Genomic DNA, 26468 nt, shown 5'->3' on the forward strand with positions numbered 1-26468 from the left:
CAGGTGCTTCGTTCCCTGTTGGTATCCTATCTTGAACTAATGGAGTAGCTGGTAATGGCCCCTGCGGAAAAAAACAAATCCTTAAATTCCCACAATAATTCTCCCATATGCTCTTTTTCTCCTCCTTTCAAATGCTTAACTTTGTTACACAATGCAGTTCTATCAGCAGTTACTAGTTGATCGCTGTTCCTACCTCTCGAACATCAGTCTTTGTCATCTGGTACATCCCAATTCGCTACTGAACTTCCTTTTCCCAATTCACATCTACAGCGCTAAAATTATCCACAATCATGGGGACTACACGCCCGTCGTTTCCCTCTTGTATGCGTACAGTACTATGGATCCAAAACTTCATTATCCTCCAATGGTTCAATAACACATACCGTACCCACAGGTAGATTTGACTCTACACTTATCCAAAGTGACTTCCCGGTGCCACTAGACACATACTTACGTGAATTAGCCTTAATGCTAATGTACACAGCTCAGTTGGTTTGTTCATTACACTGGACGCCCCTCGCGACAGCTCTGCATCAATAACAGTTTTCCCTAGCTGAAATAACATTCCACCAAGTTCCACAGTTCGTTGTCCAAGATCAATTTTGGCATGATGTTGAAGCAAGAAATCTACTCCTAGGATCATGTCATAGCCCTCACTTACCCATAGTACTACCTTCATGCATTCATCAAATTGGACTTTCCGTATGCGAAAGTCAACTGTCACAGATCCCTAAGGTGTGACCACCTTATCCCCCACTCCATGCAACCAATGACATGGTGGTTCTAACTTCATTCATCCCATTACATTCCTGGTATCCATTGACACTTGCACCCCTGTGTCCAACAAAATCTTAAACTTTTTAGTTCCATGGGTCCTACCATTGAACATTCCACCTCTGCATTCGCATTTGTAGCACTGAAATTAAACAGGAGCTCCCTTAGGTGGGTCTTGGGCCCCCTCTGCCGTTTAACGATTGTCCACCTTTACTAACTCCACTTCTCCATCCTCTGTGCTGCTGATTTCCACCCCTTCCTCTGTTCCTCAGTGACTGGGTACATTGCCTCTGCACATCTCCCGTACAACCACACTGATAACATTTTATACCCACTGTAAACACTGTTTGTCTGTCATGTACCCCCATTGCCACATCTATTTCCTCACATTGGATTGCCAGCTGAATTGCCGAATACAAATCTTTTGGAGTCTCTTCATGCACTTTCCGCGCCATATGTTGTGTTAACCCCCTCAAAAATGCATCAAGTACCCTTTGCTCAGCCTCCTGCAACAGGACACCATTCTCTTCATCGCTCTGACCCAACTCGTATGTATACTCATTTATTTCTCTTATTCTGTCCGCAAATTTCTCTCCCGTCTTCCCCTTTTAACAATACCACCACTTGCAAAGTAGGTTAGAAATCAGATTAATAATGTTGCTCACGCAGCATATGTTTGCTTTATCGGCCAACAACAAAGTTATTGACTGTGGATGGTATCGTCAGAATGGAAATAATGAAGTCACTGTAAAAAAGTCATTAATTATGGTACTTATCTTGAATGGATTCCCATGTAGATTTCATCGAAGTTGTTATGGCTCATCTGGTTGATTCTAGGGTAATTCCACTTTGACTGCTAGAAGGTCCAGATTTGTATTTTAGCAATATTTGAAGGCCTAACAAATGCATTTTTCAGGAAATTCTTAATGATCAAACAATCCCAGATCAGAACAATGGTATGGTAGAAATAATTTTTGACTCGGTGTTCACGATCCACATTTTTATTAAACTTCTTGTAAATTCACATATACTTGAATGAGATTTTCACTCTGCAGCGGAGTGTGCGCTGATATGAAACTTCCTGGCAGATTAAAACTGTGTGCCCGACCGAGACTCGAACTCGGGACCTTTGCCTTTCGCGGGCAAGTGCTCTACCAACTGAGCTACCGAAGCACGACTCATGGCTGATACTCACAGCTTTACTTCTGCCAGTATCCGTCTCATACCTTCCAAACTTTACAGAAGCTCTTCTGCGAACCTGGCAGAACTAGCACTCCTGAAAGAAAGGATACTGCGGAGACATGGCTTAGCCAAAGCCTGGGGGATGTTTCCAGAATGAGATTTTCACTCTGCAGCGGAGTGTGCGCTGATATGAAACTTCCTGGCAGATTAAAACTGTGTGCCCGACCGAGACTCGAACTCGGGACCTTTGCCTTTCGCGGGCAAGTGCTCTACCAACTGAGCTACCAAAGCACGACTCACAGCCGGTACTCACAGCTTTACTTCTGCCAGTATCTGTCTCATACCTTCCAATCTTTACAGAAGCTCTTCTGCGAAAACTGTGCACACAGTTTTAATCTGCCAGGAAGTTTCATATCAGCGCACACTCCGCTGCAGAGTGAAAATCTCATTCTGGAAACATCTCCCAGGCTGTGGCTAAGCCATGTCTCCGCAATATCCTTTCTTTCAGGAGTGCTAGTTCTGCCAGGTTCGCAGAAGAGCTTCTGTAAAGTTTGGAAGGTAGGAGGCGGATACTGGCAGAAGTAAAGCTGTGAGTACCGGCCGTGAGTCGTGCTTCGGTAGCTCAGTTAGTAGAGCACTTGCCTGCGAAAGGCAAAGGTCCCGAGCTCGAGTCTCGGTCGGGCACACAGTTTTAATCTGCCAGGAAGTTTCATCACATATGCTTCTTCTTAAATGTCACATCATCAAGAAAGCAGTTTTGTATCAATCTTTATATATTTAATTTCCACTTTAACCAAACACAAGACTTGACAGTTTTTTTTACAAAGCGAAATAGTAACTTAACTTCTGCAAAGTGAAACAAAGACTGCTCTATGCGCATTCGCGCCAAAGCAGTTACAAGTAAGTCAAAGATTATGACAGTCTCACAGAAACACAGAAATGAATACACACAAGAACCATATCATTGTAATATATCGATACATCGGAGTACCTGCGAAAGGCAAAGGTCCCGAGCTCGAGTCTCGGTCGGGCACACAGTTTTAATCTGCCAGGAAGTTTCATCACATATGCTTCTTCTTAAATGTCACATCATCAAGAAAGCAGTTTTGTATCAATCTTTATATATTTAATTTCCACTTTAACCAAACACAAGACTTGACAGTTTTTTTTACAAAGCGAAATAATAACTTAACTTCTGCAAAGTGAAACAAAGACTGCTCTATGCGCATTCGCGCCAAAGCAGTTACAAGTAAGTCAAAGATTATGACAGTCTCACAGAAACACAGAAATGAATACACACAAGAACCATATCATTGTAATATATCGATACATCGGAGTACCTATACATTAATAAAACCAAATGTGAATATTGTCACAAAAATATGTCTGTTACTTTGCAGAAAAGTAGTACGATATTACTGGTATCAAGAACTGGGGTTGGAGTGACGTAATGGTTATGTAAATAAAGAACCATTACACCCTGTCTCTTCGTCATTGTACTCCACTTCTCCCTAAAGTACTGAGCACCATTCTGTTTCTTGTAGCTCTATAAAAGCCTTTCCTGTAACTACTTAAACTATCCCGCCTTCCCTAAGGCCTGAGAACACCTTACATATGTCTTCGCTTCATTCGTTAATCTAATCTTGGCTACATGTAACATCTGTTCATCAGACCAACCATTCATCACAGCTGAAGTTTCCAAGTCCTCAACAAACGAACGCACATCCTCAGATGCCTTGCCAGAAAACGGAATAACAAACTCGTGGCAGCTGCATCAGTCTCCTGCTGCGGCACCCTAGGCAACAATGACTGATCAGATGCGGTTTCCCGCTCACTCCTACATGTTAATTCACTTCTGAACTGCGTATTGTCCACTGTCAATTGTGCTACCTTTTCCAACAAAATCTGTACCACTTCTGATTCTGACACACCTTTCATCCCTGACTCTGCCATTGCATTGCTTTTGTTCCCAGTTAGTCCCATTTCAACCTATAAAATCCCACAGAAACAAAACATTTAACTACAAAAATAAACTGACTTCCTACAGCTCAGTATCACATCTTACATTTTATGCGATGACGTAATAAGAGGAGATAAATAAAACATCATACTCAACCCAATACAAAAGTATTTAAATGCCACGAAAGAAAAAAATCTTACTGCTCCAAACACACTAACACTTACTCTGAAAATGCAAAGAAAGAAAACGTACAACACTCAAAAAGAAAAATTGGTCAACACTCACCATATTTTGCGACTGTAATGCAGGCGGTGGGCTTGAATGTCATACTGTGCTGACGACACCCACTATAGTTGGCATGCGGTGGAGCAATGTTGGACATGGATGGAAACTGTCATTATGCGCTGTGAAAACTTAGCCGTGATATTCATGCATTTTATTATTCCTAGCTACACTACTGTGTTCCCCCCTGTCTGCATCACAGGGTCCTACAATGCCGAGCATGCCAGTTCGCTGTTTGCAAAACAGCTTGGCGTGGAAGGGCTACACCAGCAACCTGTGCAATGTACTGCGGCGTGCCGGCAGTGCACAGCTACGAAGTTTTGACCGTGTCAGCGGCCTCAGCTCCACTCGCTGGGAGCCCGTTGCGTGCTTCTTTGCCATTGTGATTAACATCGCGGCGACAACAAGCGCCTGCGATCCGACAGTCAAATCTGCGGCCCTCACCTTGGGGTGCCTCCGGCATGTGTTGGGAGCCAACAAGACTGCCCACAGTAGCGAGCTGTCAAGTTGCCTGCCGCAGGCTGGCTATGGACCCCACGTTGGCCTCAGAGGGTTGAACCAGCGACCCGCCATGGACTGGAACATTGGCGCCCCATCTGCTGCTGCGTGTTGCCTGTGGTGTGAAATGCCCCGCCGTCCGGGAGAGCTGCCACACTTGAATGCTCTCATTAGGAAACCGGCACCTATTTATACGTGGCTGTGTGCCTCTGTTTTGCTAACGCGCTGCTCTGAGTCACGTACTCATAAAACCTAGGTTGTGCCAGTCGGCCCCATCTGCCTGTAACTTGCGCCATGTAAACTGCTGCGTTTACTCTTTTCAGCATTTTGACGGTCCTGTGGCCTCCATTCTACTTCGCAACCGCTGGTCAACAGGTCTGTGTCTGGCTGTAACTTGTGCACTCAAAAATATTGCACTGAATCTAACTTTCCTATCTTAAATTGTGGTGCCGCTACAATTGATCAAAGTGAATGGAAATAAAAATATTGTCTGAATATGTTATATCTGCCCTTATTGTGAATAAAATTATAACCAAATCTTATATATGTTACCCTGACACAGTCTGTCCAGTCGTGGCTGGTAAATGATGCAGACCTAGTAATAAAGAAGGGCCACCAGTGTGCATTTATATGGTTCATGTGTAGTGTTGTTGCCAAGCCTGGTTAGGGCATATCAGGAGCGAACAGTGTCAGATGTTGATTGATCACTGTGGAGGACACTGAGATGCTGCTTACTCATGGGAGATGACATCACCAGTTCCAGACATAATTTGAAAGTGGTGTCATTGTGGGGTCTCCATTTGGCTAATTGGCCAAATCATGCAGTGTTCACACTTCTATGGCATTCAGACATTACAAGAGCCTGATTTTGGACTGCGTTGGAACATGAGGGCAGGCATTCTCATCATCAAAATTCGGGTCAGTCACATGTGAGCAACATAAGGGAGGAACACCATATTGTGTACCAAGCACATCTTAACCCCTACACTTGTGCACTAGCCATCAGAGAACAAGAAATGGACTCCCAGCAACATTCTGTTTCATTCTGCACCATGGGTCAAAGACGAGCAACAACCAGACTATGAAATTTCATTCCATACATAGGCTGCCATTATTTCCACAACATAAACTGCTGTGTTTGGAATGGTGCCATGACATCGACTGATTATGAATGGTGTCACATTTCCCTCAGCAGTGAATCGCGGCTCTGCGTTACACCAGATGTCAATCATCAGGGATAGGTCCCCTTCTGACATTTTGTGGAGGCTCAGTGGTGTCATTCCTGGTGTCATGGTGTGGGAAGCGATTGGGTATGACTTCAGATCACAGCTGGTAGTGACTGAGGGAATTCTGATGGCACAGCAGTTTATTGTGGATATCCCGCATTCTAATTTGTAACCTCTTAAGCAACAAAGTTGTGATGCTAATTTTCATAGGACAGTGCTCACCCACATGTGGCAAGTGTCTCTACAAACTGCCTGCAAGGTGCTGAGGAACTTCCATGGCCAGCTAGATCCCCAGATGAGTCTAATAGAAGAATAGATCAGCTCAGATGTCAACTTTGTCCCAGTTCCAGTACTCACGATATGAAGAACCAGTTAGAAGAGTTACAGGGCATGGACAGCATGCCTCGGGAGAGGCTGCAACAGCTTTACGGCATCCTTCCCAACTGAATAAGTGCATGCATCTTGGCCATAGGAGGTGACTATCATAGTGATAAGTGGGCTCATACTGCCTAGCTCTTCATAATTTTCACTCGATATTACAATCTCTGAAATAACATCAGATACACTTTCAACTCACGATGTTTCATTTTGTTTCCTCCTCTTCTGGGTGCTTCACTTTCTTTGTCTGATGGTGTATTTCTTTCCCCGATGTTGTATTATTACTGATGACGGTGTAGCCGGTCTTTTACAGAATTGAATGAAATGTTCTTCCGCCCCTCCCCCTTCCATGAGCTAGGCAGCAATGCAGGAACAGTATATGGGACTAGATTCTGGCTGGTGATAGGAAAGTTTTCCTATCTTGTTGTAGATGGAAGGAGCAGAGATCCAGAGAGGAGCATAAAGAATGTGTAAATATATTTAAAAACCATCTTTAAATTTCATATAAGATGAAGCAACTTGAAATATAGCAAAAAATAAAAAAAAGAAGGAAGGAAAGACAAGGTGAAAACAAGATGAGATCAGAGTCAAACAGAATTAAATAATGGGTTGATGATTTTATAAGGGTGCCTGTTGGTGGGTAGATATGAGTGAAGAGAAGGGACTGTTGTTGTAAAAGGATCGGGTGAGGTCATTATGGAGCAAGCGTGAATAAGCGGAGTGTGGGCAGCTGTTAGGGTACAGTGTGCGAGAATATATTTGTGATGGAAGCTACTCCAGCGTCATTCATGCCTTCTATCCATGTGGCTCACCTGCATAGTCCTTTCCCTTTCTCTGCTTCTCCCCTACAGCTCACCGTCCTATCCAAGCCACATCCTTGCATGCTTAAATGTGTCCATCCGCTGTTCAATTTTTCCTCTGTGCAGTAGGTAGCTATTTGCACTGTTATTTCAGCCCAGATTTCCCATTTATAATCATAATAGTTTAGTAGACAAAACAACAAAGAGTTAATAATTTTATGAATACTAGAGAAAACAAAATTTATGACTTCAGAACTATAATAATATAAATAAAATAGAAAGAAACTTCCACATGGGAAAAATATATTAAAACAAAGATTCCAAGACTTACCAAGCGGGAAAGCGCCAATCCCGGGATTGGAATGACTCCTTACCCTCTCCCTTAAAACCCACATCCTTTCGTCTTTCCCTCTCCTTCCCTCTTTCCTGAAGAAGCAACCGTTGGTTGTGAAAGCTAGAAATTTTGTGTGTGTGTTTGTGTGTTATTTTATTGTGCCTGTCTACCGGCGCTTTCCCGCTTGGTAAGTCTTGGAATCGTTGTTTTTGAAGTATAATAATACATACACAAATAAAAAACGGACTCTCTTCAGTTGTATTGCTGCAACTTATTTAATCTAACTTAAAAGGTATTCGTTTTGGATACAAGTCTGCTTATATAAATGTAGCTGTAAAATCACTAAAATTACAATTTTAAGACTTAGCTAAAAACAGTGCCTATAAGAATTTAATTGATGAGAACACTTAAGTTATGAAACTGTTTTATAATGAAAACATTTGTGATTTGGAACTGTTAGACCAACTGATAAGACATTCGTTAGGCGGCTTTGATCAAGCAAATTCTGTACAAACAACTCTGTGTCATCTGTGCTATATCTTCCCTCACACATGAACAAATATAGTCTTTAATTTTTTAATAATTTTAATAGAGTTAAAAGCAATGGATAACCTATCAATCATTACACACCATCTGTCCAAAAAAGTTCCATGGCTGATTTTATTCCTGGTGTATAAGTTACATCAGCAGAGTAATTATGATGGCATCTTGACCAAACATCTGTAAACAACAGATGTGCATTTGAACAATCGCCTTTAGTCCCAAACAAAAACGACATATGGACACCTGCTGCAACTTTGTTGAAATATAAAATGTCAATAATTATTGGAAAAAATCATCACAGAACCAACCACAAATCTGCAGGAATTCACAAGAAGGACCAGCAATTTGGCAGCATAACCACTACTTAAGTCAATATGCAAAAAAAAAAGGGGATGTGTGGCCACAGGAGTGTGTATTTGGGTATCTGTGGTGTTGTGTATGTAACTTGTGTACTATTGTTAGAAAGAGAGCTAATGCTCTAAAGTTAGTGTGAATGCTGATTTATGTTATGCATTACTGTGCTGCTTGCATCGACCCACTATAGTTGAGTGGTTGCCTTTCCCTTATTTTATGTGTTGCTCCATCCAGGAATTTCCATCACTGTTATTCAAGCCAGAGCAATGCACGAGTTGAACAACATCCAAAAAAAAGGGCATGTCTGAAAGTTTCACATTGTTGTGTGACCATTCTGTGGATCCTACTCAAGTGGGGGAGACTATGTTGAACAACTGAAGCATTAAAACCACAATTTTAATGTTTTTCTGTTTTTTGCTAATCCAGTCATCAACATTTTTGGACTGACCCAGTACAAGCTTCAGTCATCAATGTCTTCTCCCGTAATTCCATCACATTGAGTTATTGTTAAGCATCTCTGTTTGGAGTGTCAGACTTGCAAGTTATATTATTTTCCAGATTTTGAATTTAGTTCCACAACTGATAACACAGCTGCTGCTGCTCAAAATACCACCATCCACATTAACAGTTGTGTCAGTGACATTGGTAATTGTAATAATAATTCAATTACAGGCCCAATATGGAATGGACAATCAAGGGAACTTCAGAGAACAGAGTCTGACCAACATGCAGAAAGCTGTGTATGCAGGAGAAATGTCTGTCTCTGATTACTATGAGAGACAAATTGAACTTCGTGCAGCAGAAAGTAATGGGGTTGATGATGGTAGCTCTTGCACAAAAGGTATGTGTTTTGAATTGGTCTGTAGAAGTTGCTGTGAAATCAGTAATTTAGTTTTGTGTGTTTTGTAAAAAATATCAGCTCATTGACGTATTTCATACACTTTACTTACTTAAAAGAAACTACATTTGTGTGGACTCTTCAAACTAACTTTTTTTAATCTATGAAATATAACCTTTTACATGCACCATGTTTTTAAGTGGTATTACACACATCGAAAAAAGTTTTGTGTCACCCCAGTTCTCGAAACTCTTGAAGACAGACATTGACTGTGGATATTGTATCACAGACACAGTCCCTTTGACTGTTCAGAGATGTCACTAAAGCTGCTCAAAGATGTAAACAACCATGCATGAATAGTGCCTATTAGATGGAGGGGTTCCAACAGTCATTCAGTTCCAGTCATTCCACCAGGAAGGTGGTACATGGCTTGTGTTGTTTGTAGTTCAACCATGCCTAGACGGCCAGTACTGTGGTTTGATCATGTCCACATTGTTACTTTGTGCCAGGAAGGGCTCTCAACAAGAGAAATGTCCAGGTGTCTGGGAGTGAACCAAACCGATGTTGTTCAGATGTGGAGGAGATACAGAGAGACAGGACCTGTCAGTGACATGTCTCACTTAGGCCGTCCAAGGGCCACTACTGCAGTGGATGATCGCTACCTACAGATTATGGCTCGGAGAAACCCTGACAGCAACACCACCATGTTGAATAATGCTTTTTGTGCAGCCACAGGACATCGTGTTAATACTCAAACTGTGCGCAATAGGTTGCATGTTGCACAACTTCACTCTGGATGTCCATGGCGAGGACCATCTTTGTAACCACAACACCATACATCTACATTTACATGACTACTCTGCAATTCACATTTAAGTGCTTGGCAGAGTGTTCATCGAACCACAATCATACTATCTCTGTACTATTCCACTCCCGAACAGCGCGCGGGAAGAACAAACGCCTAAACCTTTCTGTTCGAGCTCTGATTTCTCTTATTTTATTTTGATGATCATTCCTACCTATGTAGGTTGGGCTCAACAAAATATTTTCGCACTCGGAAGAAAAAGTTGGTGACTGACATTTCATAAAAAGATCTCGCCGCGACGAAAAACGTCTTTGCTGTAATGACTTCCATCCCAATTCGCATATCATATCTGCCACACTCTCTCCCCTATTACTTGATAATACAAAACGAACTGCCCTTTTTTGCACCCTTTCGATGTCCTCTGTCAATCCCACCTGGTAAGGATACCACACCGCGCAGCAATATTCTAACAGAGGACGAACGAGTGTAGTGTAAGCTGTCTCTTTAGTGGACTTGTTGCATCTTCTAAGTGTCCTGCCAATGAAACGCAACCTTTGGCTCGCCTTCCCCACGATATTATCTATGTGGTCTTTCCAACTGAAGTTGTTCATAATTTTAACACCCAGGTACTTAGTTGAATTGACAGCCGTGAGAATTGTACTATTTATCGAGTAATCGAATTCCAACGGATTTCTTTTGGAACTCATGTGGATCACCTCACACTTTTCGTTATTTAGCGTCAACTGCCACCTGCCACACCATACAGCAATCTTTTCTAAATCTCTTTGCAACTGATACTGGTCTTCGGATGACCTTACTAGACGTTAAATTACAGCATCATCTGCGAACAACCTAAGAGAACTGCCCAGATTGTCACCCAGGTCATTTATATAGATCAGAAACAGCATAGGTCCCAGGACACTTCCCTGGGGAACACCTGATATCACTTCAGTTTTACTTGATGATTTGCCATCTATTACCACGAACTGCGACCTGACAGGAAATCACGAATCCAGTCGCACAACTGAGACGATACCCCATAGGCCCACAGCTTGATTAGCACCGTACAAATGGGCCCAACAACATGCTGAATGGACCGCTCAGGATTGGCATCAGATTCTCTTCACCGATGAATGTCGCATATGCCTTCAACCACACAATCGTTGGAGACGTGTTTGGAGGCAACCCAGTCAGGCTGAATGTCTTAGACACACTATACAGTGAGTGCAGCAAGGTGGAGGTTCCGTGCTGTTTTGGGGTGGCATTATGTGGGGCTGACGTATGCCGCTGATGGTCACAGAAGGTGCTGTAACGGCTGTACTATACTTGAATGGCATCCTCCGACCCATAGTGCAGCCATATCGCAAGCATATTGGCAAAGCATTCATCTTTATGGACAACAATTCGTGCCCCCATCATGCACATCTTATGGATAACTTCCTTCAGAATAATGACATCGCTTGACTAGAGTGGTCAGCATGTTCTCCAGACATGAACCCTATTGAACATGCCTGGCATAGATTGAAAAGGGCTGTTTATGGATGACACGACCCACCAACCCCTATTAAGGATCTACGTTGAATTGCTGTTGAGGAGTGGGACAATCTGGACCAACAATGCCTTGATGAAATAGTGGATAGTATGCCATGACGAATACAGGCATGCATCAATGCAAGAGGACATGCTACTGGATATTAGAGATACCATTGTGTACAGCGATCTGGAGCACCACCTCTGAATGTCTCTGAGGTGACGCAAAACTTTTTTTGATGTGTGTATGTTATACATAGTTTCAATGACAGAAAGAATAAATAAAAAAGGAATACACTTACTTGGTATTCTTACTCTGAATGTTTTGTATGTGTTGGAGGGTTGGGGGATGGGGATTTTAACTAGTTTCATAACCGTGCGAGGTGGCACAGTGGTTAGCACACTGGACTCTCATTCGGGAGGATGACGGTTCAATGCCGTGCCTGGCCATCCAGATTTAGATTTTCCATGATTTCCCTAAATTGCTTCAGGCAAATGCCAGGCTGGTTCCTTTGAAAGGGCATGGCCAACTTCCTTCCCCATCTTTCCCCAATCCGATGAGACCGATGACCTTGCAGTTTGGTTTCTTCCTCCAAATCAACCCAACCCATGTTCCATGGATCATCTATATGACTAATGATGGGGAATGACTCAATTTACATTTACATTACATATTTATGTGTAAATATGGCTATATGCTGACCATTTACAAGTGGTTTTATTTATTTATTTTTCTATACGGATGTGAATTAGCAATTCCTACCCACCACCTTTTACACATTACAAAAATAGAAATTCTTCTGCAGAATAGGAGTAGTTTTCGACAAGCAATTTTTTCAGTTTCTTTAACTTTTCTGTTTGTCAGACATTTTATGACATTGGGTAGGTAATTAAAAATTTAGTTTATCAGCATTGTGAATTCATTTTCATGCTAAAGAAAACCTTAAAAGTTGAGTAATGAATGTCATATTTTCTTCTGGTATTTTAATAACTACATCATTTAGTGGTACTCAGACATGAGTGTTTCAATTTCAGTAGAAACCTTTTATTTTAATCTAGTTCCATTATTCTCTTTTATTGCTCATTATTTGTGTAACACATTCCTCTTAGTGTAAGCTTTAAGAAAAAAATACTGTTTTTTTTTTTTTTTTTTTTTTTTTAAAAAAAAAGCAACTAAATACAGTGTAAGTCCAGTGATTCATTTTTGGATTATACATGCATAAAAATGTGCAATATTGAGCTAACAACCAACTGTGTGACAATAAGTGTCGTGTCCATTGTTTAAATGACTGCCATACAGCAACAGAATACCATTTCCATTGTTATCAGTCCACCTGTTCCAAATAAATCAAAAGCAAAGTTTTATGATGTTAATCAGCATGTAAGTGTCAACGAAGCAAGTTAAAAGAAATTTGTAAAAGATATGATGGAGAAACAAAAGAAACATGTGTTGGCATTGAAACAAAAATTAGAAATAATTGAAAGATATGGGAAGAGGGAAACTGCTGCAAGACCAAGTGCTGATTGTGGTACTGGAATGCAAACTGTTTGGGATGTTGAAAAGAATAAGCTGTAAAGACAGGATTTCATCAAGAATTGCGAATCTAGTTTTGGACCATTTACATGAAAAAGCATGAAGACACATACACTCCTGGAAATGGAAAAAAGAACACATTGACACCGGTGTGTCAGACCCACCATACTAGCTCCGGACACTGCGAGAGGGCTGTACAAGCAATGATCACACGCACGGCGCAGCAGACACACCAGGAACCGCGGTGTTGGCCGTCGAATGGCGCTTGCTGTGCAGCATTTGTGCACCGCCGCCGTCAGTGTCAGCCAGTTTGCCGTGGCATACGGAGCTCCATCGCAGTCTTTAACACTGGTAGCATGCCGCGACAGCGTGGACGTGAACCGTATGTGCAGTTGACGGACTTTGAGCAAGGGCGTATAGTGGGCATGCGGGAGGCCGGGTGGACGTACCGCCGAATTGCTCAACACGTGGGGCGTGAGGTCTCCACAGTACATCGATGTTGTCGCCAGTGGTCGGCGGAAGGTGCACGTGCCCGTCGACCTGGGACCGGACCGCAGCGACGCACGGATGCTAACCAAGACCGTAGGATCCTACGCAGTGCCGTAGGGGACCGCACCGCCACTTCGAAGCAAATTAGGGACACTGTTGCTCCTGGGGTATCGGCGAGGACCATTCGCAACCGTCTCCATGAAGCTGGGCTACGGTCCCGCACACTGTTAGGCCGTCTTCCGCTCACGCCCCAACATCGTGCAGCCCGCCTCCAGTGGTGTCGCGACAGGCGTGAATGGAGGGACGAATGGAGACGTGTCGTCTTCAGCGATAAGAGTCGCTTCTGCCTTGGTGCCAATGATGGTCGTATGCGTGTTTGGAGCCGTGCAGGTGAGCGCCACAATCAGGACTGCATACGACCGAGGCACACAGGTCCAACACCCGGCATCATGGTGTGGGGAGCGATCTCCTACACTGGCCGTACACCTCTGGTGATCGTCGAGGGGACACTGAATAGTGCACGGTACATCCAAACCGTCATCGAACCCATCGTTCTACCATTCCTAGACCGGCAAGGGAACTTGCTGTTCCAACAGGACAATGCACGTCCGCATGTATCCCGTACCACCCAACGTGCTCTAGAAGGTGTAAGTCAACTACCCTGGCCAGCAAGATCTCCGGATCTGTCCCCCATTGAGCATGTTTGGGACTGGATGAAGCATCGTCTCACACGGTGTGCACGTCCAGCACGAACGCTGGTCCAACTGAGGTGCCAGGTGGAAATGGCATGGCAAGCCATTCCACAGGACTACATCCAGCATCTCTACGATCGTCTCCATAGGAGAATAGCAGCCTGCATTGCTGCGAAAGGTGGATATACACTGTACTAGTGCTGACATTGCGCATGCTCTGTTGCCTGTGTCTATGTGCGTGTGGTTCTGTCAGTGTGATCATGTGATGTATCTGACCCCAGGAATGTGTCAATAAAGTTTCCCCTTCCTGGGACAATGAATACACGGTGTTCTTTTTTCAATTTCCAGGAGTGTACATTTGATGAATTGGGTGCTGCTCTTTTGCAGTGGTTTAGCCAAAAGCGATTGGAAGTTGTCATTGTTTTAGGTGTGAGGTGGGGCAAAAAAGCTTTTATTTTTCATGGAGCTCTAGGGTTAAAGGGAGAATTTAATGCCTCATCTGAATGATTAAACAGATTCAAACATAGTCACTAGATTCACAAACTTACTGTGCAAGGTGAGTGGTTTAGATCAAATGTTGCAGCAGCTAATTTCTTCTGGGAAGAGTTCCAGAAATTTGGTGGAAGAAGAGAATTTCACACCAGACCAAATTTATAATTCAGTTAAAACTAGTCTTTGTTGGAAATTCTATAAATCTGAACCCGTGCTTTTAAGAGTGAAGTTTGTGCTCCTAGATATGTTGTCTACAGAACATATTACAACTTTCTGCTCTGCTAATGCTTCTGGAAACCATGAAGTGAAACTGAAACTCTGAGCATTCAAGAATATCACAGCTAATAATCTCCCTGTACATTATTACAACCAAAAGGAGCATTGGGTGAATAGAGAAATGCTCAAAAACTGGTTAGATACACATTTTTTGCAATGAATTTGGCAATTTCTCGTAGAGAATGGAATGATGGTTCATCATAAAAGTTTTTACCTACTAACTTTACTGCCATTATTCAGGCAATGTGCCAAGGCATAACCGTATCAGTAAAATGATGCAACTAGGCTGGTTTACTGACAAGGGAACCTCCCCATCACACCCCCCTCAGATTTAGTTATAAGTTGGCACAGTGGATAGGTCTTGAAAAACTGAACACAGATCAATCGAGAAAACAGGAAGAAGTTGTGTGTAACTATGAATAAATAAGCAAAATATACAAACTGAGTAGTCCATGTGCAAGATAGGCAGCATCAAGGGTAGTGTGAGTTCAAGAGCGATGTGGTCACATGGTTAGTGTGAGCAGCTGTAGCCAACATCAAGGGTAGTGTGAGTTCAAGAGCGCCGTGGTCACATGGTTAGCGTGAGCAGCTGTGAAATGAGAGGTCCTAGGTTCAAGTCTTCTCTCGAGTGAAAATTATCAAAGTTCAGGCACTCACACATAATCAACTTCGCTATCCAAAATTCCAGGACATGTTCAGATTTGCATGGACATATGCAGGGTTTGACGGTCTACACAAGGAAACATTTGAAAACGTAAAAAACATATGTTTTGACAGAGCACAGGGAAAACTGTGCAACTGTGAAACTGTTGCATTCATTTGTTGCAGTGTATGTGACAAACTCTTATGTTTTCATCACTTTTTTGGGAGTGATTATCACATCTACAAGAAAACCTAAATCGGGCAAGGTGGAAGAATTTTTTTACCCATTCGCCAAGTGTGCAACTTAGGCGGGTCGACAACATATTCCTGTCATGTGATGCACATGCCGTCACTAGTGTCGTATAGAATATATCAGACGTGTTTACCTGTGGAGGAATCGGTTGACCTATGACCTTGCGATCAAATGTTTTTGGTTCCTATTGGAGAGGCACGTCCTTTCGTCTACTAATCGCGCGGTTTTGCGGTGCGGTCACAAAACACAGACACTAAAGACGTCAATGAATGAACGGACAGATTGTAACTTTCTGAAAATAAAGAAGTAAAATTTTCACTCCAGGGAAGACTCGAATCAAGGATCTCTTGTTCCAAAGCTGCTCACTCTGACCACGGCGCTCCTCAACTCACATTGTCCTTGATGTTGCATATCTTACGCATGGACTACTCAGTTAGTGTATTTTGCTTATTTTTCCATAGTTCCACACAACTTCTTCCTGTTTTCTCGATTGATCTGTGTTCAGTTTTTCAAGGCCTATCCACTGTGCCAACTTATAACTAAATCTGAGGGGGGTGCGATGGGGAGAGAGAATACTAGTTGAAATGGATGATTTGTTGGTGTTCTGGAAGAAGGGTCTTTTCTAGGTGCTATTCATGGGATTTCTGATGTCAGTCAGTGAACCGCATTGCAATGTGTTGATACCCTTTTGATCATATGGGCCAGAAGGGGTTTCAATACAATAAAACCACCATCACAGACTATTTTAAGAAATAAACATGCGTAGAGTACCTATTCACAGAATTTGGATAAACTTTTAAACAAAGAATTCATCTTTGAAAAAATCTCAGTTATTCATGATTTTAGTTTGTTCCTCCATCTACTCCCCCACACTACCCCAATTAATAGGGAGTATACTGAAGTGTCGTTTTCTGTTCACAAGGAAAACATACATGTATCAAGCATATGTTCTTCTGACTTTATAGTAGGCATAAATCTCATTAATTCAAGCACTCAGGGAAAGAAATAGTGGCAAAGGCTTAGGTAATGACAATGAAGGAAAGCACATAAACACATTTCATTTTCTTAATAGGGATGATTAATATGACCTGCAAGTTCTGTTTTGAAGTATTGTAAACACTAAAATAATATGATCATGTTGATGGTTAGCTATCACAATTCACTACAAACAAATTGATTAGCAAAATTGATATGGTTGTAATGAAGAGGAAAACCTGAAAAAAGATAATTACAAGTTTTTGCAATCTAACAGTTTTTAATGTTACTAACAGAAATGAGCATTAAAAAAAATCAGTTTGAACTTCAGAGCTTTTCATTCAAAAATAAAAGTATGGAAATGTTCTTCATGTTATTCCCACAATTTTCATATATTTATTTAAAAATAAACCTCTCATAAAAAGGACTACAATCTCGTGGTTAATTTGTCAGCCATAAAAAGTTACCATATAAAAACTGTGGAGACGATGATTATTCATTATGTTCAAAGAAATAGAAAGAATACCTGACAAAACACTCTGTCGATAATAAAGCCACACTGCAAAACCAGCGGTTCATTTTCTATTTCTTGTTCAGCTACTTGCACGGGAACTGATGTAACCACAACAGCAGCCCCCCCCCCCCCCCCCCCCCCCCTCCGTGCCTTATTATAGTGGTTGCTCCAGGAATAAAAAATGCCTTTTGATGATCAGCTGGTGGGTTGAGGGGGGGAGAGAGGGGGGGGGGAGGGTGCCAGCAGCTGGCAAATCAATGATGGCCTGTGCAGTTTCCAGGACAGCTGCAGTGTTACTTGACATTGTAGATTCAGCGCAGTTTGGTGGAAAACTGATAGGACAGTGCTGTGGAGGTTCCTTCTTGTAGAGTTGTACAGGCTTTAGATGATCTGTGGAGACTGTTTTCTGTCTGCTGTTCTGGTCAGTACTGAAAGTGTTCTCCTCTTTCAAATGCACCCTGCTGGGACCAGTATATAGTGGGTGCATGGTATCGACTCTGAATCATACATGTGACGCTGCAAGCAGATCCTTATGGATGACTTATGGATGAAACCCTTTCTCTCTTTGTGACTGACAAGTGGGGCTGGATGCGCTAAAGCATCTGGGAGCTGAACTGTCTTGCGAACTGTATCACTGTCTCTTACTGATACGAGTTCACCTGACACTCACAACTGTTCACTGTAGACCATTTGGGTTGGTGAAGATTGCAGAGTCTCCTTTACTGATGTGAGCATATTACTAGCAGGATGCTAGCTAGTGCTGCGAAGATGGTAGCAGCCACTTAATTGAAGGATCTCATTAAACAGCTGTGACTTGAACTGGTGTCTGCGATTAGTCATAATGGTTTGAGGAATGCCTGACCTCAAAAACCATATAAGCATTAACACCTCTGTGGAGATGACTGGTACGGGGGTAGCTTTTGCCACCCAGAAAATGATCTACTACAGTAGTTAGATAAGAGTGACAAGCAGAATAAGGTAATGGCTGTATTATGTCTACATGTGTATATGAAAACCTTGCTTTTAGCATTGGAAAATGATGAACTGGTGTCAAGGCCCGTCAGCTGAATTTGCTGTGTTGGCAGTTGGAGCAGGGGACATCCAAGCTCTGCAGGTCCTCTTTATTTCTGTCCATGCCATCTTCGTTGTCACTAACTTTGCTAATGCCTGGATGAGCCAAATTATTCAGTGCTCAGAAAACTGTACTAAAATTGTATAGGAATGTATGGGTGTTGTTTGCCTCCAATGTGTCACACAAGATACTCATGGCACAATTTGGGACTGAAATACATTACAGCTACAGGGCTGTCTGTTCTCTTTGGAGCAAGTGCTGCAGCACTGTGTACTCATGTTGTTTGGTCGCTATCGCATCGCACGACACCACCTGTAAGCTTTTGCAGTTTTGGGACAGGCAGTCTGTGACAGTTGGATATAGCTGAAACGACACACATACGGGTTGTAAATAGGGCTATATATTCCTCTTATCTATATATTCTTTAGCCATAATCCATTGTGCTTTGGAAGAAACAAGTTAGTGGTTTGTGGTCAGCAAAAATTGTAAAATGTTTTCCTTCCACAGACATTCAAAAATAGTTAATATTGTATGTAGATTGCCAGCAATTCACGATCGATAGCACTCCATTTTTTCTGCTGTGGTATAAGAGGTTCTGTGAGTAAAAGGCATGTGGTCGTCATTGACCAGCCACTCTCTGTTGCAGTGCTGTGCCTATCACATTTTGGTTCACGTCCATAATGCTGCTTCGCTCTCTGGAACCCTAGGTATCTTCCAACTACCAGTTGTATTCAGAATGAGATTTTTACTCTACAGCAGAGTGTGCGCTGATATGAAACTTCCTGGCAGATTAAAACTGTGTGCCCGACTGAGACTCGAACTCGGGACCTTTGCCTTTATAAGAGGTTCTGTGAGTAAAAGGCATGTGGCCGTCATTGACCAGCCACTCTCTGTTGCAGTGCTGTGCCGTTCACATTTTGGCTCACGTCTATCACGTCCTTCGCAGGAAAGCTTCTGTAAAGTTTGGAAGGTAGGAAACGAGATACTGGCAGAAATAAAGATGTGAGGACCGGGCGTGAGTCGTGCTTCGGTAGCTCAAGTGGTAGAGCACTTGCCTGCGAAAGGCAAAGGTCCCGAGTTCGAGTCTCGGTCGGGCACACAGTTTTAATCTGCCAGGAAGTTTCATACTAGTTGTTTTCTTAGCTGAGAACAGGGGAGTAAGTATTTCCTGCTGAATTTCTAGCCCGAGAAGATGTCGCCAGAAGTAATTTATCATTCCCAAAAATCTGTGCAATCCTCTGCAGGTTGTCAGCAAAAGTATATCTTGCACTGCTGCCACAGATTCAGAAGGCAGTGACAGACCAGCTGAGACTACATATCCCAAAACTGCACCTCTCATTTTTCGAAAACTCTCTTTGCATTATTAATAATCATATAGTGAAGATGCTGAGTGGCAGATAGGCACAAGAAAAAGACTCTCACAAATAATGATTTCGGCGATGGGCCTTCGTCAACAATACACACACGCGTGCACATACACACACACACACACACACACACACACACACACACACACACAAACACACACACACAAAAACTGCAGTCTCAGGCAACAAAAAACAGAAACCACACGGTGAGCTGCAGCACCAGTGCAGGATGGGAGTGGCGACTAGGTGGGGGCAAGGAGGAAACTGGTGTGAGGAGGGAGAGGTATAGTATGGTGGGGCTGGCAGACAGTGAAGTGCTACAGGTTAGATGAAGGGCAGGGCAGAGTTGGAGGGGGGGGGGGGGGGGGGGAGTAGCAGAGTAGCAGGAAAGCAGAGAAATAAAATGGCCGAATGTAGGATGTATTGCAGGGAAAGTTCCCACCTGCGCAATTCAGAAAAGCTGGTATTGGTTGAAGGATCCATATGGGAGAGGCTGTGAAGCAGTCATATGAAATGAAGAATATTGGTCCACTAGTTTCTTGGCCACACTTTGTCGGTGGCCATTCATGCAGACAGCTTGTTGGTTGTCATGCCTACAAAGAAAGCAGTACAGTGGTTGCAACTTAGCTTGTAGACCACATGACTGGTTTCACACAAAGCCCTGCCTTTCATGGGATATGTGATGTTAGTGACTGGACTGAAGTAGGTGGTGGTGGGAGAATGTGTGGGACAGCTCTTGCATCTAGATCTATTACAGGGGTATGAGCCATGAAGTAAGGGATTGGGAGCAGGGGTTATGTAAGAATTGACAAGTATATTGTGTAGGTTCGGTGGACGGGGGGAATACCACTGTGGGAGGGGTGGGAAGGATAGTGGGCAGGACATTTCTCATTTCAGGGCACGACAAGAGGTAATCAAAACCCTGGCGGAGAACGTAATTCATTTGCTCCAGTCCTGGGTGGTACTGAGTTACGGGGCGATTGCTCCTCTGTGGCCGGACCATAGGACTTTGGGAGGTGGTAGGAGACTGGAAAGGTAAGGCATGAGAGATTTGTTTTTGTACTAGGTTGGGAAGGTAACTACAGTCAGTGAAGGCCTCAGTGAGACACTCAGTATATTTCGAGAGGGACTGCTTGTCACTGAAGATGCGATGACTACGGGAGGCAAGGCTGTATGGAAGGGGCTTCTTGATATGGAATGGGTGGCAGCTGTCGAAATGAGGTATTGATGGTGGTTAGTAGGTTTGACATGGATGGAGGTACTGATGTAGCCATCTCTGAGGTAGAAGTCACATCTAGAAAGGTAGCTTGTTGGGTTGAGTAAGACCAGGTGGAGCAAATGGGGGAGAAGTTGTTGAGGTTCTAGAGGAATGTGGCTAGGGTGTCCTCACCTTCAATCCATAGCAAAGATGTCATCAGTGAATCTGAAATAGGTGACAGGTTTAAGATTCTGGGTTTTTAGGAAGGATTCCTCTAGATGACCTATGAATAGGTTGGCATAGGATGGTGCCCTGCACGTGCCCGTAGCTGTACCCCAGATTTGTTTGTAGGTAATGCCTACACATTCCATCCAGTATTTCCCATTGTTTTATCTTTGTATTAGTAATTACTTATATCTGAGTATCGCTGTAGATGCTGAAAAATCTGCTGTGAATGAGTCACATGCTCCTCAACTGTAGGCAAATATATGAGGAAATCGTTCATGTAAGAAAGTAGGTCTGGCAACCTATCAGTACTTCATGTATAAAACTGTGCCACATCTATGTGCAACCCAAACTGCAAGAATCTTTACTGCATAAGCCCAAAAGGTGTTATGACTGCAGTTTCCAATACATTCTCTAGCACCAACAGAATTTGCGTGAATGCCTTTGCAAAATTGAGTACGTTGAACACTCAAGACTGAGTGATAGCACTGTCAGTCAGTCCTGTTAGGCATAGCGTAAAAGTTGGGAATTGTGCAGGCATTGTGTGCCTTGTAATCCCTGTATAATCACCAGGAGCCGTATTTTTGAAGTGCCATGTGTAGTGAGGATTTCCAAGAACTATCTGCTGCTTTCAACAGCTCCTTGATATCTGATAGTGCTGCCAGGAGCTTGTGTGGTGGAAGCCCCCTTGGACGAGCTACAATGACCAGGTAGTATCCATATAAGTTGCACTGTGGTGGTGGCACTTCGCATTGGTGGCGACCTGTTGGGTCAACGCTGGAAATTCTTGCACTATGAGGCCAAAAAGGGGAGGGGGGGGGGGGGGGGGGGGGGGGAAGAAAGAAACATTTCAAGAGCCGCGGACAGTGTTGTGTTCCCCACTATTGTATCAGCATAGTCAACTCCTCATTTACCAGTGTAGATAACATGGTTGATGATGAGCACTGCATTTCTCTGTAAGTAAATAATGCTTCACTAAATCCCAGGACAGGTGAAAATGAGGCACAAAAATCCACGCTTAGTATAGGGCTGGTGCCATTGCCAATAATAGATCTCCAGGTTAAGTTCATATTGAAGACCCAAATCCAATGTCATTTTCTGTTTACCGTGAGTTTCAGTGCACAAATAGTTCTCTGAGGTCAGTATATGCCACATCAGTGAGGCAGGTACAGCACTCAGCTGTTTGGGGTACACACTCTGTCACCTCATACCCAGAATATACAAGAAAATCTTTGTCAGAGATGCAGTCATACATGAATAATCTCTAGACTGGTAGTACACCGACAGTGGGTTGTGTTAGCATACTGCCTTTTATGCTTCAGTTGCAGAAGCACACATTTCTGATGACAAACATCGGCATCCTCCAACATCTGTCTGTTGTGTTTGGGTAAAAGCAGGTACAGGTGAATTGGCAAGTTGTGTCACCAAAACATCTGTGATACCAGCATCATTGGTCAGTAGTCATATCAAATCTACACTGGTCATCTGCTGCTTGGGATGGCTCTCATAGTGGCATCAGAATTTGTGCTGCTGTGTCAGTAGCCTTAAGTTCAGGTGCACAATTTGAGCCTGTAACAGGTCCACACTTTACTCCTGTATTGGTGCATCTGTACTCACTGTATGTGTTTCGGTGCTAGAGGTGACATTTGCTGCTTCAACCCACATACTGTGACCACTGTCAGTTGTGCTTTCAAGTTTAACTCACGCTAGAACTTTAGCAGGATGCTCGATACTGTGTCAGCATTATCTCCCAATGTCTGCAATGAAAAATGAATGGGTAACAACTGGTAACTCATGAAATGATTGCATGTGCAGCAACTGTTTAGGCAGCAGACCAGGGACAGCTAAGAAACGTAAAGCTCACAACATTTGGTATAGTGATCTGTTGCCTAGCTGCTTGTCGTTAGAAGCTATCTGCATCCAAAGCTTCAGCAACAGTGCATAATGTTGCATGAGATCCTCCTTTAGTGATGTGTAGCAGTACTGTGGCAGAACGTGTTCCATTTCTTCAATCACTGCTCCTTCTAAATGTGCATCCATGATTATGTATGTGTCAGTGATGTGTGCAGTCCATGTTGTTAAAAAATACATTTTATGCATGTGTACCATGTCAGTGGCAATTCAGCCAGAACAGCAGAAATTTGACATGACCAAAATGGGTTGTGGAATACACATTTTGCCAATTTATGTCAGTGGCTGCATATTGCGGCATAGCTAGAGATGCGGTTTGTTCCATTTTAAGTTCATCTTTGGAATTTGTGCTATTGCATATAACATTACTGAATGGGGGACAGGGGTTGGAATCCTCAGTTCTGAACTTCCTCTTCAACAAATCATGTCAGAGTCATCACTGTGGGTAGTTTGTCAACAAGAATAATTTCCATATAAAAATCATGGACTCAACAATTCACACTGCATAACTGTTTATTGCCCACACACTAAGTCATAATAAAACAAGAAAATAGAATATCTAACAAACCTTTCCATCGATAGTGTAGACTGTCTCCGAAACCAGCAACTCATCCTTTGTCTTTAGTGTCAACTGCTTGCACAGGAACTGACGTCTCCTCAGTTTCATAGTGTGACTGATTTTTTAGAAGTTTTTGTGCAGAAATCACAACTGTTCCAGTGTGCAGCCGTTTTTTTCCAATCTCTGATGACTACATTGAAATGTCTGGGAAGTAATTTCCAATCCTCTTAAAAATCGTAATTCATATTCAATACCCACAGGTGGATTAGACCTCTGACTTAGTACATCTGTAATAATTTTTCTACTACGTTATTCTCCAGATGAATTGATTTGTAGTACAAAACTTCAGAGGTCTTTATAATGCCACATCCTGCTTTCTTTATTACATCAACATAATTAGCTAAGGAATAGAGCACCCTGAATTTGAAGCACTGATGCACTGCTTGTACATCCATGCTAAATATACACACTGCTAGTCTTACATGTCATTATTATGGAGGGCATTGTTTGTTCTCTACGACATATACAGGTGGCTGTCAGTGAATAGCAGCCTCAATTTTAATTAAGCTATGCACATGCTGAGATTGTGTAATAAGGTGTGCATCTAGAAGCCTGCTGAGTCTACAAGATTCACTTCATATGGTATGTTATTTACTATGAAGTTTCAAGCTCAGTATTAATGTGATATAGATCTTGTTTTACTGGATGGATAAAAAACCTACTCATGAAGTGGCAGCACAAGAGCAACATATAAAGGTATAGAAATGTGTAAGCTTTAGGAGCCTGTGGCTCCTCCTTCTGGCAGAAGGGTTGAACGTGAAGGTAGAGGATTATGAATGGAAAAGTTCAGAAAATTCACCTCGAACTGGGTTCAAGGGAGACTCACTGGATGGAATGAGAAGGAAAGACTGATTGTTGGGGACTGCACCAGATGATATTTGAAAACCTGAGAGCTTGAAGATGGAAGATAGGGTAATACACAAGACAGAGATTACTGATGCAACGTCAGCACAAGTTAATAGACATTGACGTCTCTGCCATACGGTCTCATGATTAGACTGACATGTTAAAATTCTTGGAATCAGTAAATGCATTCTCCCAGTTAAATATCACTTGGTCCTATTCTCATGCTACTTTCCTTGGTGTTGTCAGGTACACTCTTCTATTCACATTAAACCTACGGACGACCAACAGTTCTTAAATTACAAATGTTCCCTCCCCTATGGACTTGGCATGTAAGGCAAACGTATTTCTTCAGATGTGGATTCCTCACAGAATTACGCCACCATTCTCACCTCAGCTTTCACTGGCCATAATTACTCCAGCTACCTAATTCAAAAGCAGATTTCCCTGGTCATCACATCCAATCCTGGTACTGCTGGTCCCTCAAAAACAGCTTAGAGGCACATGTCTTGTCACTCTGTATTATCCATCCCTTGAATGTATCAATCAGTTACTTCGACAAGGCTATGACTTCTTAAAATCCAGGCTGGAAATGATGCCCATTCTGTCTGACAATTTGCCCACCGTGCTTAGAATAGCTTTTTGTCACCATCAAAATCTTTGCAATATCCTTGTTAGACCCTATGCTCCTTCTACACCTGTTTCCTTACGCTACGGCGATTACCGTTGTGATTGTCCCCCACGTAAGACGTGCCTCATACAGTTTCCTAACATCACCTATATCAGCCCTGTATCTAGCAAGCATATACTGTCAGAGGGAGAGCCACAGATGAATTGAGACATCATGCACCAGATGTTATGTGAATACTGTTTGGCCGTACACAGTGACATGACTATCACAAAGTTATCACCTCAGGTAAATGGACATAGGCAGATGGTGTGTACTGACAACACACAGTATCCTGTTTCAAAGCATGCTCTACACTATGCCCATTTCACCACATGTGCCATCTGGATTCTTCTCTCAGACATCAGTTCCTCAGAACTTCGCAGTTGAGAACGAGTCTTCCAACATGTCCTTTGCACTCGCCACCCAGCTGGCCGTAATTTGTGTTAATTTCTTCAGTCTCCGCATTTCTTCTTAGTAACTGTTCCATTCTCCACTCCCTATTAGTTTTCTGCCCCCACCTCTATGACATACAATTCACTTAGTTTTCTCCTCTTATTAACTTTTGCATGATGTTTAATCTCTGTCTGCATATTGCCCTGTCTTCCAACTTTAAGCTCTCAGGTTTTCAAATCTCATGCAGTGCAGTCCTCAACAATCAGTTTATCTTTCTCATCCTGTATGGTACTTCTCCCCTGCCCTGGAGTTCTACGCAACTTTTCTGAACTCTCCCCGTTTTCTAAACCTCACCAGTCTTTTTTCATCATACACGTCCTTTGCCTTCAACCCTTTTGCCAGAAGGAGCCACTGGCTTAGAAAGCTGACAAATTTCAGTGATTTTAAATGTGTGTTCTCCTGACATAGCTTGATGAGTATATTTTTTATCTATTCACCTACATTGAACTATATTCCTTGTGTAATGAGAAAGCAGCATATTTACACTCACTCATGTTTCTTCATTTGTGACAACAATGCAACCAATGTAGTCATTCGAGAATTTCTGTGTAAATTCTGGAACCACTCAGCCTTCTACTGTCTTGAACACGTGATATTCTGGATATGAGTATGGGACAGTAGAATCCTACTTACTGCGAGTCACATCGTTGTGTGTGCAGATTTAAAATCAGCTGCGGGAAGAAGTAGACACGGTGGACGAATGCTACTGACAAGTACCGGTCAGGCAATCCATAGATGT

The 26468-nt window shown here is 42.7% G+C and overlaps 1 protein-coding gene across 6 annotated transcripts in view; it reads left to right on the forward strand.

Annotated features, from left to right (window-relative positions):
* The window catches only part of LOC126334860 (zinc finger-containing ubiquitin peptidase 1-like), a 334584-nt gene that overhangs the window by 66941 nt on the left and 241175 nt on the right, over positions 1 to 26468 (forward strand). For all 6 annotated transcript variants that reach the window (XM_049997541.1, XM_049997543.1, XM_049997544.1 and 3 more), the window contains exon 5: positions 9004 to 9172. In XM_049997541.1, the coding sequence (XP_049853498.1) occupies positions 9004 to 9172 (169 nt within the window). The remainder of the gene's footprint in view (positions 1 to 9003; positions 9173 to 26468) is intronic.

The sequence above is a fragment of the Schistocerca gregaria genome, chromosome 2 (assembly GCF_023897955.1).
Source record: "Schistocerca gregaria isolate iqSchGreg1 chromosome 2, iqSchGreg1.2, whole genome shotgun sequence".
NCBI lineage: Eukaryota > Metazoa > Arthropoda > Insecta > Orthoptera > Acrididae > Schistocerca > Schistocerca gregaria.